General features: G+C 46.5%; 1 protein-coding gene across 1 annotated transcript; it reads right to left on the reverse strand.

Annotated features, from left to right (window-relative positions):
* Nucleotides 1-7,668: 7,668 nt before the first annotated feature.
* On the reverse strand, nt 7,669-9,306 carry LOC125530265. Its single transcript, XM_048694657.1, has 2 exons — nt 8,404-9,306; nt 7,669-8,304 (listed from the first exon to the last, which is right to left on the reverse strand). The coding sequence occupies exons 1-2, from the start codon at nt 9,304-9,306 to the stop codon at nt 7,669-7,671; spliced, it is 1,539 nt and encodes a 512-aa protein (XP_048550614.1).
* Between the last annotated feature and the right edge of the window lie 4,057 nt (nt 9,307-13,363).

Consider the following 13,363-nt stretch of genomic DNA (forward strand, 5'->3'; position numbering starts at 1 on the left):
AGAAGATCCTCAAGTATATCAGCTGTTCACAGCAGCATGCTGCCAATCTTGCTAGAAAGAAGATCCTCAAGTATATCATCTGTTTACAGCAGCACGCTGCCAATCTTGCTAGAAAGAAGATCCCTGCTTCCATGTCTCCTCAAGCTTGCCAAGCGGCTTATATTGTTTCTGGGGAATGAATATAATTTCCCACAACATGTCAGATAATATGTTTGTAATGTACAGGAGTTCATGATGGCGCCTCCTTGTTCAGGGAGGCCATTAAAGATGGGAGTTCAGGTGTACAACCACTTCAAGGTGAACAGCTAACCTGGCCTTTTCATAATGTATTTATACTTCAAAATATGTAGATGGAGTGTTCATCGCATAACCAAGAAGTACGGCCAAGACCCGACAAACATTTAGGATCATGAAAGGTGGTTTTGCACCTAGCATTCAGGTAACAGTCACCCACATGTTTCTCTGGTGCTACCATATCATAGGATAGCACAATGAGCCTTGACTGTTTTGTGACGACTTCAGTTGAATACGTGAATCCAAATGCTCATATGTGCTTTAGAAAAACTTATACTCATGCACAAAAATAAAGAGGGTCTTGATTTTTGAACTGTTGAAGACAGCTGTAGCTAAGGCTGGCTACACTAGAAGAATTTATTTTTGTCTACACATAGCTCATGATTCAGACCTTGTATACTTTTCATGTGTCACAGTTGGTCATTGGAATGGATGTTGCTGCTTCTGAATTTTACGGTGAGAAGGATCCGACTAATCAGCCTTGATTATTTGCATCTTCATTAGCAGGTTCGGTTTGTCCAACACTATATTACGTGCATTTGTCCAGTTCAATTTGTTTACCATCTTGCAATGCGAGGTGCAAGAGATGTGTTGCTCTATATCTTATTCCATTCAATCCTGTAGGGAACTGGCATTGTAGCCTCGGTTAGTTTGATATCCTGTGGAGAAGCGAATTATTTTGCGCCACCCCCAAAATATTCATCTTTGTACCCTTTTCTCCATTGATCAGTGCAACGACTTATCAGTGAACTTTACCTGATATTATTTTTGCTTGAGACATAGTTAGTCATGGTGCTGATCGTATTGTATTCTTGTGATGATTCAAGACTGCGAGTGTACCTATACTTCATGCTTCTGATGGCGAATCATTTTTGTGGCATTACATAAAACCAGTGGGAAGAGGTCAGTAGGCACTAGCATGTTTCACTATTTGAATTACAAACTAGAACTTGCCGGTCGGGATCAATGCACTCATTCGTACTTTTTTTTCACCCGCAAAAGAAAAAGTACAAATGAGTGCATTGATCTGGACCGGCACACCCCTGTTCCGGCGACAGGTCACGCGACCACATCGTGGCCACCCATCCCTCCTACCGAGCTCCCTGCTGAACACGAGGATAGGGTGAGAACGAGGAGTGAACGCATCCGGACCGGCACACCCCTGTGTCAGCGATAGGTGACACGACCGCATCAAGGCCACCCATCCCTCCTACTGAGCTCCCCATCGAACAAACCCACCGTGTCGCCTCACCATGGCAGCCGGCACACATTCCCGCAACCGCGCGCCCACCGACGAGGGATACCACATTGACCCGTAGCCGCAGCCAAGCCCACCAAGGAGACCCTCCCGCGCCAAGCACCGCCGTCGAGCCGCAAGGGCCCGACTGGATGGGGGCCGCCCACCTCCGCCGCTGCCGCACTGCCCCCTCACCATTGCGCCACGGCGAGAGAGGCCACCCACGACCCGTAGCGTCAAATGCGGATACGGACGCGCCGACACGAAGCCCCCCCCCCCCCCCGCGCGCGCGCGTGCAAGGAGACGAAGGAGTCCCAATGCCGCCGGCGACGCACGGGCTTGCCCCCAGGTGGCGGCGAGGGAGGGGGAGGAGGGGAGGGGAGGCGGCAGTGCTAGGGTTAGCCTCCCGGACGCCCGCGGGAGGAGGAGGGATCACAGAGTCAGACAATCTATGCATGTCTTGCTTTTTTCCTACTAGTGACGTTTGTTGTGAAGATTTGACTGGAAATTCAGGCCCTTACACAGTTATAGTATTACACTGCAAGATTTAGCTAGGCTTCACGCTATTTATACGCAATCTTTTATACTCAAAGTGAAGTGAATTTATGGCCATGAATCTGTTTGTTTTCAAGTGTGCAAAATGAATCAAAATTGTGTTTCTTGTTTACTAATACAATTTCATTCCAACTAAGGTTGTTGCTTATTCCATGTGATTATCTAATTTTGGCCCACTCTATTTTTTTGGTTTCCTGGGACTCATATCTCTGGAGTATGCTAAAGCAAGGGGCGTTGCTTAAAGTTGTTGTGAGGTGCCTTTCATCCTGAATTGTAGCTCCAACAAATATAGATGTAGCCCGCAAAAACGGAAAAGATGGATTTTGTATGTGCAAGGGCTGATGCATGATTACAGATGCATGTAGAAATCGGTTCGTGGCTTTGTTCATGGTAAGTCTGTGTGAGATAAGTGTATGAGTATAACACTTATGATTACTTATTTTTGAGATGACACCTTCTGTGCGTGTTGACAAGTGAATGTGTATTTTGAAGTCAAAGCTATGTATGTCTGAGTGTATAACCTTTTACAGAACATAATCTACTGATGAAGGTTTCAGTATGATCATGTAATTTTTTTTTATCAAATTACCACATAGACTACTTTGTTTTGATAGTGTACTATCTTATATGCATCCATGAGAGCTAAGTTTTTGTAAAGTTCTTAGGTGCCCGATTGCTTATTATGCCTTTGTTGGGCTGTGCAACCTGTGCTATGTTACATTGGGCCAACATGTGCCTAGATTGCATTTTCATGTCTTGTTGGGCTGTGGGTAAAGAGGAGGTGATATCTGGCGATGATGAGGACACCGGATAACAAGTCGTAGGCAACCCTAGGGACAGTGACGATTTCAGACGTGGCGTCATGGCTATGAGGTCAAAGCGCTACGAAAGGGGTAGTAGCGGGGACAAGGTGGTAGAAAACGAACCAAAAGAGCGTAACATAGGAAGAGATGAACATCCATAATGACTTTTTAGAAACCACACATGACACCTTTCAACCTATCATTATATATATTTTTGTTATCCCATGGCAACGCACGGGCGTCTAACTAGTGGCTACTAACTGCGTTGACCAATTGCAGTTATACCGCGAGAAACTTCTGGGAAAAAATTGACGAAACATGGTACAGGAGGGAAGGGCTCACCTGAGGTGGAGGACGGAACTAGTATAACAACTCCACGTCCATGTGCAGCTCTGCTGCAATGGAGCATTCATTTGCATAGTGATTTACTGAACCAATTTGAACTTAGTTCAAGCCGAGACTATTTTACAACATCTTATCTTATCCAGAAGAAAAATAACCTATACCAATATAACAACTCCACGTCCATGCACAGCTCTGGTACAATTGAGCAGTCACTCGTTGTAGTGATTTACGAGGCCTCTGAAGTACTGAACCAACTCCAACTTACTTCACGCCGAGAAAAATTTACAGTACCCTATCCTATCCTGGAGGACACAATCTACACAGCAACAATTCCAAATCCCTTGGACAACCTGACACTACACTTAAACAAAACGTCCCGACTCGAAGTCTCTATCCTAATCATGACAGAAATGACTTGGAAAAATGTATCAGTTCTCCCTAATACACGATAACTGATGTAGATAAAACTACTCTGTATAAAGTCTCTCATTGGCCTCTTGTTAGGTACTCGAATATATTTGGCAAACACAAATCTTAGAACCAATTAACACATAGCCGGCGTGTATTTCAGGATACAGAGCAGATAGGGTAATAAAAAATGTATCCCCATGTTCATTGATGTCTACTACGCAACCTTCTTCTTGTAGACGTTGTTGGGCCTTCAAGTGCAGAGGTTTGTAGGACAGTAGCAAATTTCCCTCAAGTGGATGACCTAAGGTTTATCAATCCGTGGGAGGCGTAGGTTGAAGATGGTCTCTCTCAAACAACCCTGCAACCAAATAACAAAGAGTCTCTTGTGTCCCCAACACACCCAATACAATGGTAAATTGTATAGGTGCACTAGTTCGGCGAAGAGATGGTGATACAAGTGCAATATGGATGGTAGATATAGGTTTTTCTAATCTGAAAATATAAAAACAGTAAGGTAACTAATGATAAAAGTGAGCGTAAACGGTATTGCAATGCTAGGAAACAAGGCCTAGGGTTCATACTTTCACCAGTGCAAGTTCTCTCAACAATAATAACATAATTGGATCATATAATTATCCCTCAACATGCAACAAATAGTCACTCCAAAGTCAGTAAATAGCGGAGAACAAATGAAGAGATTATGGTAGGGTACGAAACCACCTCAAAATTATTCTTTCTACTCGGTCTATTCAAGAGTCCGTAGTAAAATAACACAAAGCTATTCTTTCCGTTCAATCTATCATAGAGTTCGTACTAGAATAACAACTTAAAACACAAATCAACCAAAACCCTAATGTCACCTAGATACTCCATTGTCACCTCAAGTATCCGTGGGTATGATTATACGATATGCGTCACACAATCTTGGATTCATCTATTCAATTAACACAAAAGTACTTCAAAGAGTGCCGCAAAGTTTCTACCGGAGAGTCAAGATGAAAACGTGTGGCAACCCCTATGCATAAGTTCACAAGGTGAACCCGCAAGTTGATCACCAAAACATACATCAAGTAGATCACATGAATATCCCATTATCAACACAGATAAGCACGGCAAGACATATATCAAGTGTTCTCAAATCCTTAAAGACTTAGTCCGATAAGATAACTTCAAAGGGAAAACTCAATTCATTAAAAGAGAGTAGAGGGGGAAAAACATCATAAGATCCAACTATAATAGCACAGCTCGCGATACATCAAGATCGTACCACCTCAAGAACACGAGAGAGAGAGAGAGATCAAACACATAGCTACTGGTACATACCCTCAACCCCGAGGGTGAACTACTCCCTCCTCGTCATGGAGATCATCGGGATGATGAAGATGCCCACCGGTGAGGGTTCCCCCCTCCGGCAGGGTACCGGAACAGGGTCCCGATTGGTTTTTGGTGGCTACAGAGGCTTGCAGCGGCGGAAATCCCGATCTAGGTTTGTTTCTGGAGGTTTCTGTATTTAGGAATTTTTGGCGTCGGGAACAAGTCAGGGGGGTCTTCGGGCTATCCACGAGGCAGGGGGCGCGCCCCCCACCCTCGTGGGCAGCCCGGGGCTCTTCTGGCCAACTCCGATGCTCCGTGGTCTTCTTTTGGTCCATAAAAAATCATCAAAAATTAGCACGTCAATTGGACTCTGTTTGGTATTCCTTTTCTGCGATACTCAAAAACAAGGAAAAAACAGAAACTGGCACTGGGCTCTAGGTTAATAGGTTAGTCCCAAAAATCATATAAAATAGCATATAAATGCATATAAAACATCCTAGATGGATAATATAATAGCATGGAACAATCAAAAATTATAGATACGTTGGAGACATATCATTCATCAATTTACTAGCAAAGAAACTAGAGCAGAAGGTTCAGAGCAGAGCACCTGCATGAAGGAGTCAGAAGGGACGATTCCCGAAGTGAGAATCACCCCACGACGAAGGGGCCAATCTCCGCGGCCCGCATGCCGCGGGCGATCTCGTTGGTGACCAGCAGGCACGCCGACACCCACCCGGCGAGAACCGCCCACACCATGTCCACCATGTATGCCGCCAGCCCCCACGGCATGGTCATCCTTCCCCTTGCTTGCTCTGCCTAGCCTTAGCGTTCCTTACTTTGCTGGCGTTGCCGTTGCAGTTGCAAAGGAGGCAGGCAATTCCACAAACACCTAGCCTGCAGTTTTGAAGAGACGAAATGAAGACCAGGAAACGAATCAAAGAGCGGATGAGCAAGTAAATCTCCCCTTCACCTTGGCGATGGACCCCCAACTAGCACGCAACTGACGCCGGAATCTTGAACGGAGCCACATCCCTTGGACGTAACGACTACAAGTATCCGACGAAGACCTTGAGTTCCTCGGAGTACTCGGCCTTGCCCTCGCTCTGCTCCCCCTCGGCGTCCCCCACAGCCACGGGCAGCAGGAGCCGCCTCCGCGGCGCCAGCAGCGCCGACACTGCGCGCAGCGGGCCGCAGGCAAAGGAGGCGGCGGCGGCGGGCTTGGCGGCGGAGGAGCGGGATGAGGTGGTGCGAGAGCGCGGTGGAGGGTGGCCATGTAGGAACTGCAGCCATGTCGGATCTGGACGGAGGGGAGGGAGGGGCGGAGCTTGGGGGAGTATTGCGCGCGACCGATGCTCGCCGGAATCGGCCGGCCTGGGTGGTGGAGGCGGCGAGGAGATCGTGGGGAGAGGAGCATGTGAGTTCGTGAGAGAGTATTTTTTAGGGATGAGAGAGAGAGAGAGAGAGAGAGAGAGTGGTGGGGTGGGAGTGTGGATCGGGCCGGAGTGGACATCGCTACTACTATGGCCTATCCCGAGGGTATTGTTGGAGACCTCTTAGTAGCAGCACGGGTTTATACCCCTCGCTACTACTATCAACTTAGTAGTAGCGCGGTTTTTGTACCCCTCGATACTACTAATTAGCAGTAGCGCCCACTTTTAAACTGCGCTACTGATAAACTTCTGTGTATAAGGTTTTCCCTAATAGTGTAAGAACACAAAATTTGAAAAACTACATAATTTGATCCAAGCTATTGAACCAGATCTGGTCTTTTATCGACCGGGTGCCGCGCCCCCAGGGAGACGCGATTAATCTCCCTGGGGCAGCGTGCTTCATAACTGGTGGAAGGTCCTAGAATGGTGTGTTATATTGATCGGACCCTTTTATGGGTATATATAGAATACAACATGGGAAAAGACTTGTAGTACAAGAGAAGATATGTTAAACTAATTTTTGCTCTATCTCCATGTCTCTATCCTAATCATGATTATACTTCTACTTCTAACAATACTACTTAAACTGCTGGCACTGTTTCTGTTTCTACCATGCTACGTAATTTCCATCATGCTTTAGGATCATGTTCATGTGCTGGTTCCTTGTCTTTGGAGTGTGAACTCACATCATAAGTCGCTCTGCATCTCTATCTCAGCATTCTCGTTTGGTACTCCTGATTTTGTTGCAGATGAGCGTGCGACCGTGCTTAGAGGCTGAGGAGGAGGTTATTTATTTTTCCGGTCAATACAATTCCAGCTTAAATAATAAATTTTTATGATGAACGGAAAATATGATAAGAATTATTTTATTATTACCTATAGGGCATATTTTCAATAGGAGGAGCCGAGCGAGGAGTGTGCAGACGTAGCCGCATATGCCCAACTTGTAGACAAGCTAGACGAACACCAGGAGTGCGGTGATGATATCTCCACCACATAGGAGGAGTAGCTGCCACAACAACGAGTCCCGGCCACAGCGCAGCTTCCTCTAGCCAGATATGCAATATGACAATAGGGAATTTGAGAAAAAAATTAAAAGAAGAAAGATAGCAAGCACAATCAATAGTCATCATTTTTTGACAGAAGGAAGAAAACAATCATCAGGCGGAATAACAATACACATAGTGCTCAGACTTTTAACAAACCAGATTGCATAATACATCGCATAATTTTTGTCAGTATACAAGGTTTACACCTTACATAGCCACCTGGGCAATCAACTAAGCAACGACCAAGCTAAAACCACCTCCACTGTGGTGTCACCAACTAAACAAGCACGCTTGCTTGTTTGGCACTGCTGAACAGGAAAGTCAATGTGGCCCTTCCGAGCAATCCAGCGACGGGACTTCCCATAGGCTTCTATGGCCACTCTCAGCGTTCCTTGTGATTGCACTGAAACCACTTTCCTTGATAGTTGAAGGTAGTTCTCTGATCCTCTATGTAATCCTTTACCACGGCGGTCAAGCAGCACAACTGGCCTGCAAGTGGTATCAATGACATCTGCCGTAGAAGCAGGAGCCCAAAAGCAAATAACCCAGCATCCATATTTGATAGGCCAAGCCCCTTTGGTTACTCGTACACCCACAATAGTAGCTTGGTGCGATCTATCAAGCTGCTCAAGTGTTACCTCTGTTGTGCAGCGATGGTTGGAGAGCAAGAAGGTAGGTCCATCACCACCATAAGTCACGCTGGCTGAAGAAGAGGAACAATCATCTGTACCGCCGTAACGGCCTCCACAAATGATCAAACTTTGCGACACCGCTCCCTCGATTACTTTGAGTTCAACTTCAAAGTCTACATGGCCCAAAGCAACTATCGCACGAGAGGGGCCAGTCAAGCATAAGGAATCATCCTGCAAGCATCATATCATCATTATAAATACCTAATCGCAATTGTACTACAAAGTCAGGAGGATTAATAAAATGAGCAAAAAACTGAATACAGTACATACTTGTCCATTAGGTTCTTGGTAATCACACTTTGACCGAGAGAATAGAATGTTGCGGTTGCGGTCCACAGTGTCTCGAGCAGCAATCTTGCCGTAGACTTTGAGGGGCCAGTTCAAGTCTTCCTTGGCGAAAAAGTATTGATCAAGCTCCAGACTTTTCTTGAAATACTCGATTGTGGATGGGTCATTCTCCTTGTCCTCCTCTTCCTTGGTCTTCTTCACCTTAACATCCTCACACTTAGTCTCCTCCTCCCTCGTGTCTAACTTGGCCAAGGTGTTCTCGTAATTATTGGGAAATCGATAGTATCTGCTGAAAAGAGTCGACAAGTTGATCTGCCCCGGCTCCGGCTCCGGCTCCTGCTCCGGCTCATGGTTCATGCCGAATCCCTTGGATATCTGCATATTTAATTTGGCTGCTGTATTGCACAGCTCGGTGGCCTTGTAGGAGCAGATGGGGTCATTGGATTTGTTGAGAAAATATAGCATAGAAAGCATCCGATGGCCCAGGTCCTCCATATCTTGGAGCATCAAGTTGAAGTACTCCGCAAGTTGATTCTCATCGTCCCTGGTAGTAGCAGTAGCAGGCTCCTTTGTGGCGATTGTCCACGTTGTTTGAGAATCGATTTCTTTCCAGAGAGAGAAGGTGGGAGTAAGTCTCCCCAGCAAGTCGCTGCGCTCCCTCTCCACGGAGATGATTTCATTTACCAGGGATTGGTACTTCTCTTTCCCCATCTGCTTTAATACTTTCTTGTACTTCTTCCTGAGTTTCCTCTGCTCCTTCCTGAGTTCCCTCTCCATGTCCAGCTCCATTCGCCTGGTCGTCTCCTTGCTGGAATCCCTCGCTGTCCCCTTGCTGATTCCCAATTGGGGCTGCATACTTATGAGGGACCACGAACCTGTGCCCATCTCATCGCCAGAATCGGAATCGGGATACCTCTCAATCTCCGTCCGGGACTCTAGCTATGGCTATCCATGTAATTGTGATCCTGAGGAGTTTATCATAGATCCTTAGGAGCTGTCTCTCGTCCGACAAGAATTGCTGCTGGCAATCCAAGAGTGACCTCTGCCTCGCCGGGTCCTTCTCTTTCTTGCTCAGCCTCATGACATTGTGCGGCGCCTTCCTGAGAGTCTCGAGTTTCTTCCTGAGTCCCCTCTCATACTCCGTCCCCTTGCTGGACTCGATCTCCGTCTCCTTCTCGAGTCCCCCCTCCATCTCCGTCCCCTGGCCGGACTCCATCTCAGTCCCCTGGCCGGACTCCTTCTCCGTCCCCTTCCCGGACTCGCTCTCCGTCTTCTTGCCGGAATCCCCCTCCATCTCTTGCCGGAATCCCTCTCCGCCGCCTCCGGCCGTGGATCCCTGGTTGGGGGTGGGGGGTGTTGAGAAGAGAAGAGAAGAGATGGCTTCACCGCCGCTCGCCTGGTCTCATGCTCAGTGGTAGGTAGTTTGGGGGATTTTGTAGGTAGGGTTTCAACTTTCGAGCAGAGACAGCCGGTGGGTGGGTTTTTTTTTTGAGGTAAACCAAACTTTATTCACTGGGAGTATGGTTTACAGGAATGACAAAAGTGTCATGGGGTACAAACAGCCACAAGTGGCGCCCCACATCTAACAACGCAGAAAATTTAGCTAAATTGTGTGCATCAAAATTTAAACTACGGCCTTCAAAGATAAATTTACAACTTGTGAGTTCTCTCGAACGTTCTGAGATTTCCGTCCCACCTTTTTATCTCTTTCACTACTGATTTGCAATCGCACGCAATGACCACTCTAGTCAGAGACAAATCTAGAGCAAGGGCCAATGCTTCTCGACATGCTAGTGCTTCAACAGTCGTTGGGTCCGTTATTCCGCTGAAAACCATAGCCGAAGATCCCAGAAAATTCCCTGTATTATCACGGCATACAGCAGCCGCAGCACCCCTTGTACCGTCCCTTGTTAGGCCACCATCCACTTGAATCTTTGCTTCACCATTACCAGACGCATACCATCTGTTTGTGCTTGTCGGCCTTGATATTTCATGTGGCGTCTCATGCCTAGTGTCCCTTCCATGCAAATGTATTGAATTCAACTCAGAAATATAATTAATTATAAACGCATGGGTAGCATGTGGACTCTGCAGCACACCTTCATGTATTGCTTTGCGCCTGGCCGACCATATAGCCCACAACGTAACCACGACCTTGATCATACTGTCATGTGGTAGTTCTTCCATCATCTCAAACAGCCACTGTTTGGCATTTGTGTTACCTGCAGCTTGGACGTAATCTGCTACATCCTCGTTGACCAAGGCCCACACACATCTAGCAATAGAACATTGTAAGAGGGAATGGCGCCAAGAATCATGCATACCACATAGTTGGCAGCGGTCTCCATCTGACATGTTCCTAGAATGTCTGGCATCTTCCGTAAGTATCGAATGCTTGGCCAACTTCCATAAGAAGTTCCGTATCTTACCCGGCACCTAGACTGACCAGAGAGATGTCCATGCCTTGGACTCAGCTTCAAAATCTGAGGACCCTGCATTACCCTCCAACCAGTTTTCCCTTCGCCTTTTCGTGTCAATTAGCATGCGATAGACTGATCTGACCGAGAAGTTGTCATTCCTTTCAAAGTTCCAAGCCCAATAATCCACCATCGGACTCGTGCATAAGAGTATACTGAGGATGGCATTCAAATCAGCCGCTATAAAATTCTGCTCCAGAATTCCTCTATTCCGTACTACATTAGTGTGATCAATAAGTTCGGTAACCAATGTTGGAGGATCAGCCGAGAGGCATGCATACGGCCTCATAGAAGCCGCTCTCGGGATCCAATTTTGTCCATATGCTTGTGGCTGATCCATCTCCAATTCGCATAATTAGCCCGTGACACATGACGTCGCGTCCCTCGAGGATCGCCCGCCAGACTTGGGAAGGCCGTCTTCCCAGCTCAGCGGACAGCATAGTTCCATTGGAAAAATAGATGGCCTTCAACAGTAGAGCACACAAAGAATTAGGATGTTTTAAAATCCTCCATGATTGACGGGCCAGTAAAGCTAGATTGAACAGCTCGAAATCGCGAAACCCAAGTCCACCCATATATTTTGGCTCCGTCATAGTCTGCCATGATACCCATGCCGGCTTCCTTTTCCCGTCCTTACTTCCCCACCAAAATTGCCTAATAAGCTTGTTTAGGTGTTCACATAGGCCCCTTGGCAATTTAATGCACGACATTGAGAATATGGGCACAGCTTGTGCCACTGATTTAACCAAAACTTCTTTCCCTGCTGAGGACAAGGACTTCTCCATCTACCCCTTCACCTTGCTCCAAAGCCTATCTTTAAGGTATTTGAAAGCACCAAATTTTGAAGCACCTACATCTAAGGGCATTCCTAGGTACTTTTCTTTCAATGTCTCGTTTGGCACATTCAGAATCCCCTTTATCACATCTTTGATATTTGGTGGGCATCCTTTGCTAAAGAAAATTGATGACTTTTTTGAATTGATTCTCTGCCCTGAAGCTTGGCAATATTAATCCAACAGGTTTGATACTTCTGTCGCCCCTCCACTTGTAGCTTTGAAGAACAGCAGGCTATCATCCTCAAATAACAAGTGGTTAACAGGCTGTGCCGACGGCGCCACTTGAATCCTACCAAGTTGAGATGACTCACTTAAAAAATTTTAGAAGGCCTGAAAGGCCCTCTGCTGCCAACAAAAACAAGTAAGGGGAGATTGGATCTCCCTACCGAATACATCTGCTAGGTCTGAACTCCTCTTCCCATTGAACAAGACTGAAAAAGAAACCGAACTGACTAGGTTCTTAACAATATCCACCCAGCTCCGAGAGAAACCTAGTTTCAGCATTATAGCACGCAAATATTCGCACTTCACTCTATCATATGCTTTCATCAATCTCACCTCTATCTTGTGTTAACTATCCAGCGGGTTTAGAAAGTGCAGCAATACGATTTTTCCTTCTCCCCATCGACGGTCTCTGCTGGAAAAACTTTGCGTTCTTGTCCCCATCGGCGAGCCAGTCCACTCTTGATCACTGTCTCTGCAAGATCTCTTCCCGCTGGTACAACTCCGCTAGCCTGTCTGTTACCTTTATTTCTAAATGGCTCGGACCAGTACGGCCAGGTACATCCTTGAGAACCTTAAGCTGTCTCATTAACTGTTTTATTTCTCTCTTAACACTCCCAAACGTATAATTAACTATCCCAGGTGCGTAGATGCTCTCCGAGCTCCTTCAACTTCTCTTGCACCTCTGATGCCGACGAGGCCTTCTGCTCCCCCTTCCACTTTTCTTCTACAAAGGTGTGCAGCTCAGGGTGCCTTTCCCACATTACCTCGTATTTAAAGTCCTTCGGTTGATTGCGTTCATTACTCTCTTCCATCAACTGTAAGACTATGCGACCATGATCAGAACATGCCGCTGTCTCATTCAACACTTCCGCCAAAGGAAAAATAGAGTTCCATACCGCATCAGCAACAGCTCGGTCAAGGCGAACGCATGTAAACGATCCGCCCGCTACCTTCTTCTCAAACATCCACATTCTCCCTTTGTATCCCAAGTCAGCAAGCCCGCAGACGTCTAGGTCGTCGCGAAATCCATCCATCTGCCCTTGTCCCCTTGGATTAACTCCTTCATGTTCAGACTGCAGTAGTACCTCATTAAAATCTCCCAACGCTACCCACGGCAGATCTGATGTTCCAGCTGTTAGAAGTATAATTATGTTTAAGTTAGAGATTAGGAGTTAGAGATAGGATTGGTTTAAACTATGTACAACTTGTCCCCTACTCCAAGTCTCTCTCACATATTGTACCCTATATATATCCCACACCTGGGTCAGATCAACATAACACAAATATTCAGTCATCCTACAATTTTCCACATGGTATAAGAGCGGTTAGTCTCGCGACGCCGATCCTAGATTCCTTTACCACTTCCGCAGCGCGCCGCCCCCGGGGGGATTAATCTCCTCTCCC

The sequence above is a fragment of the Triticum urartu genome, unplaced genomic scaffold (genome assembly GCF_003073215.2).
Source record: "Triticum urartu cultivar G1812 unplaced genomic scaffold, Tu2.1 TuUngrouped_contig_619, whole genome shotgun sequence".
Taxonomy (NCBI): domain Eukaryota; kingdom Viridiplantae; phylum Streptophyta; class Magnoliopsida; order Poales; family Poaceae; genus Triticum; species Triticum urartu.

Bases quoted from the DNA above. Each gene is read 5' to 3' on its own strand.
- LOC125530265 (XM_048694657.1), bottom strand. From the start codon at position 9,306: ATGGGCACAGGTTCGTGGTCCCTCATAAGTATGCAGCCCCAATTGGGA. The intron at 8,305-8,403 runs GTATGTACTGTA...TGATGCTTGCAG, and splicing joins ACCAAGAACCTAATGGACAA to GATGATTCCTTATGCTTGAC.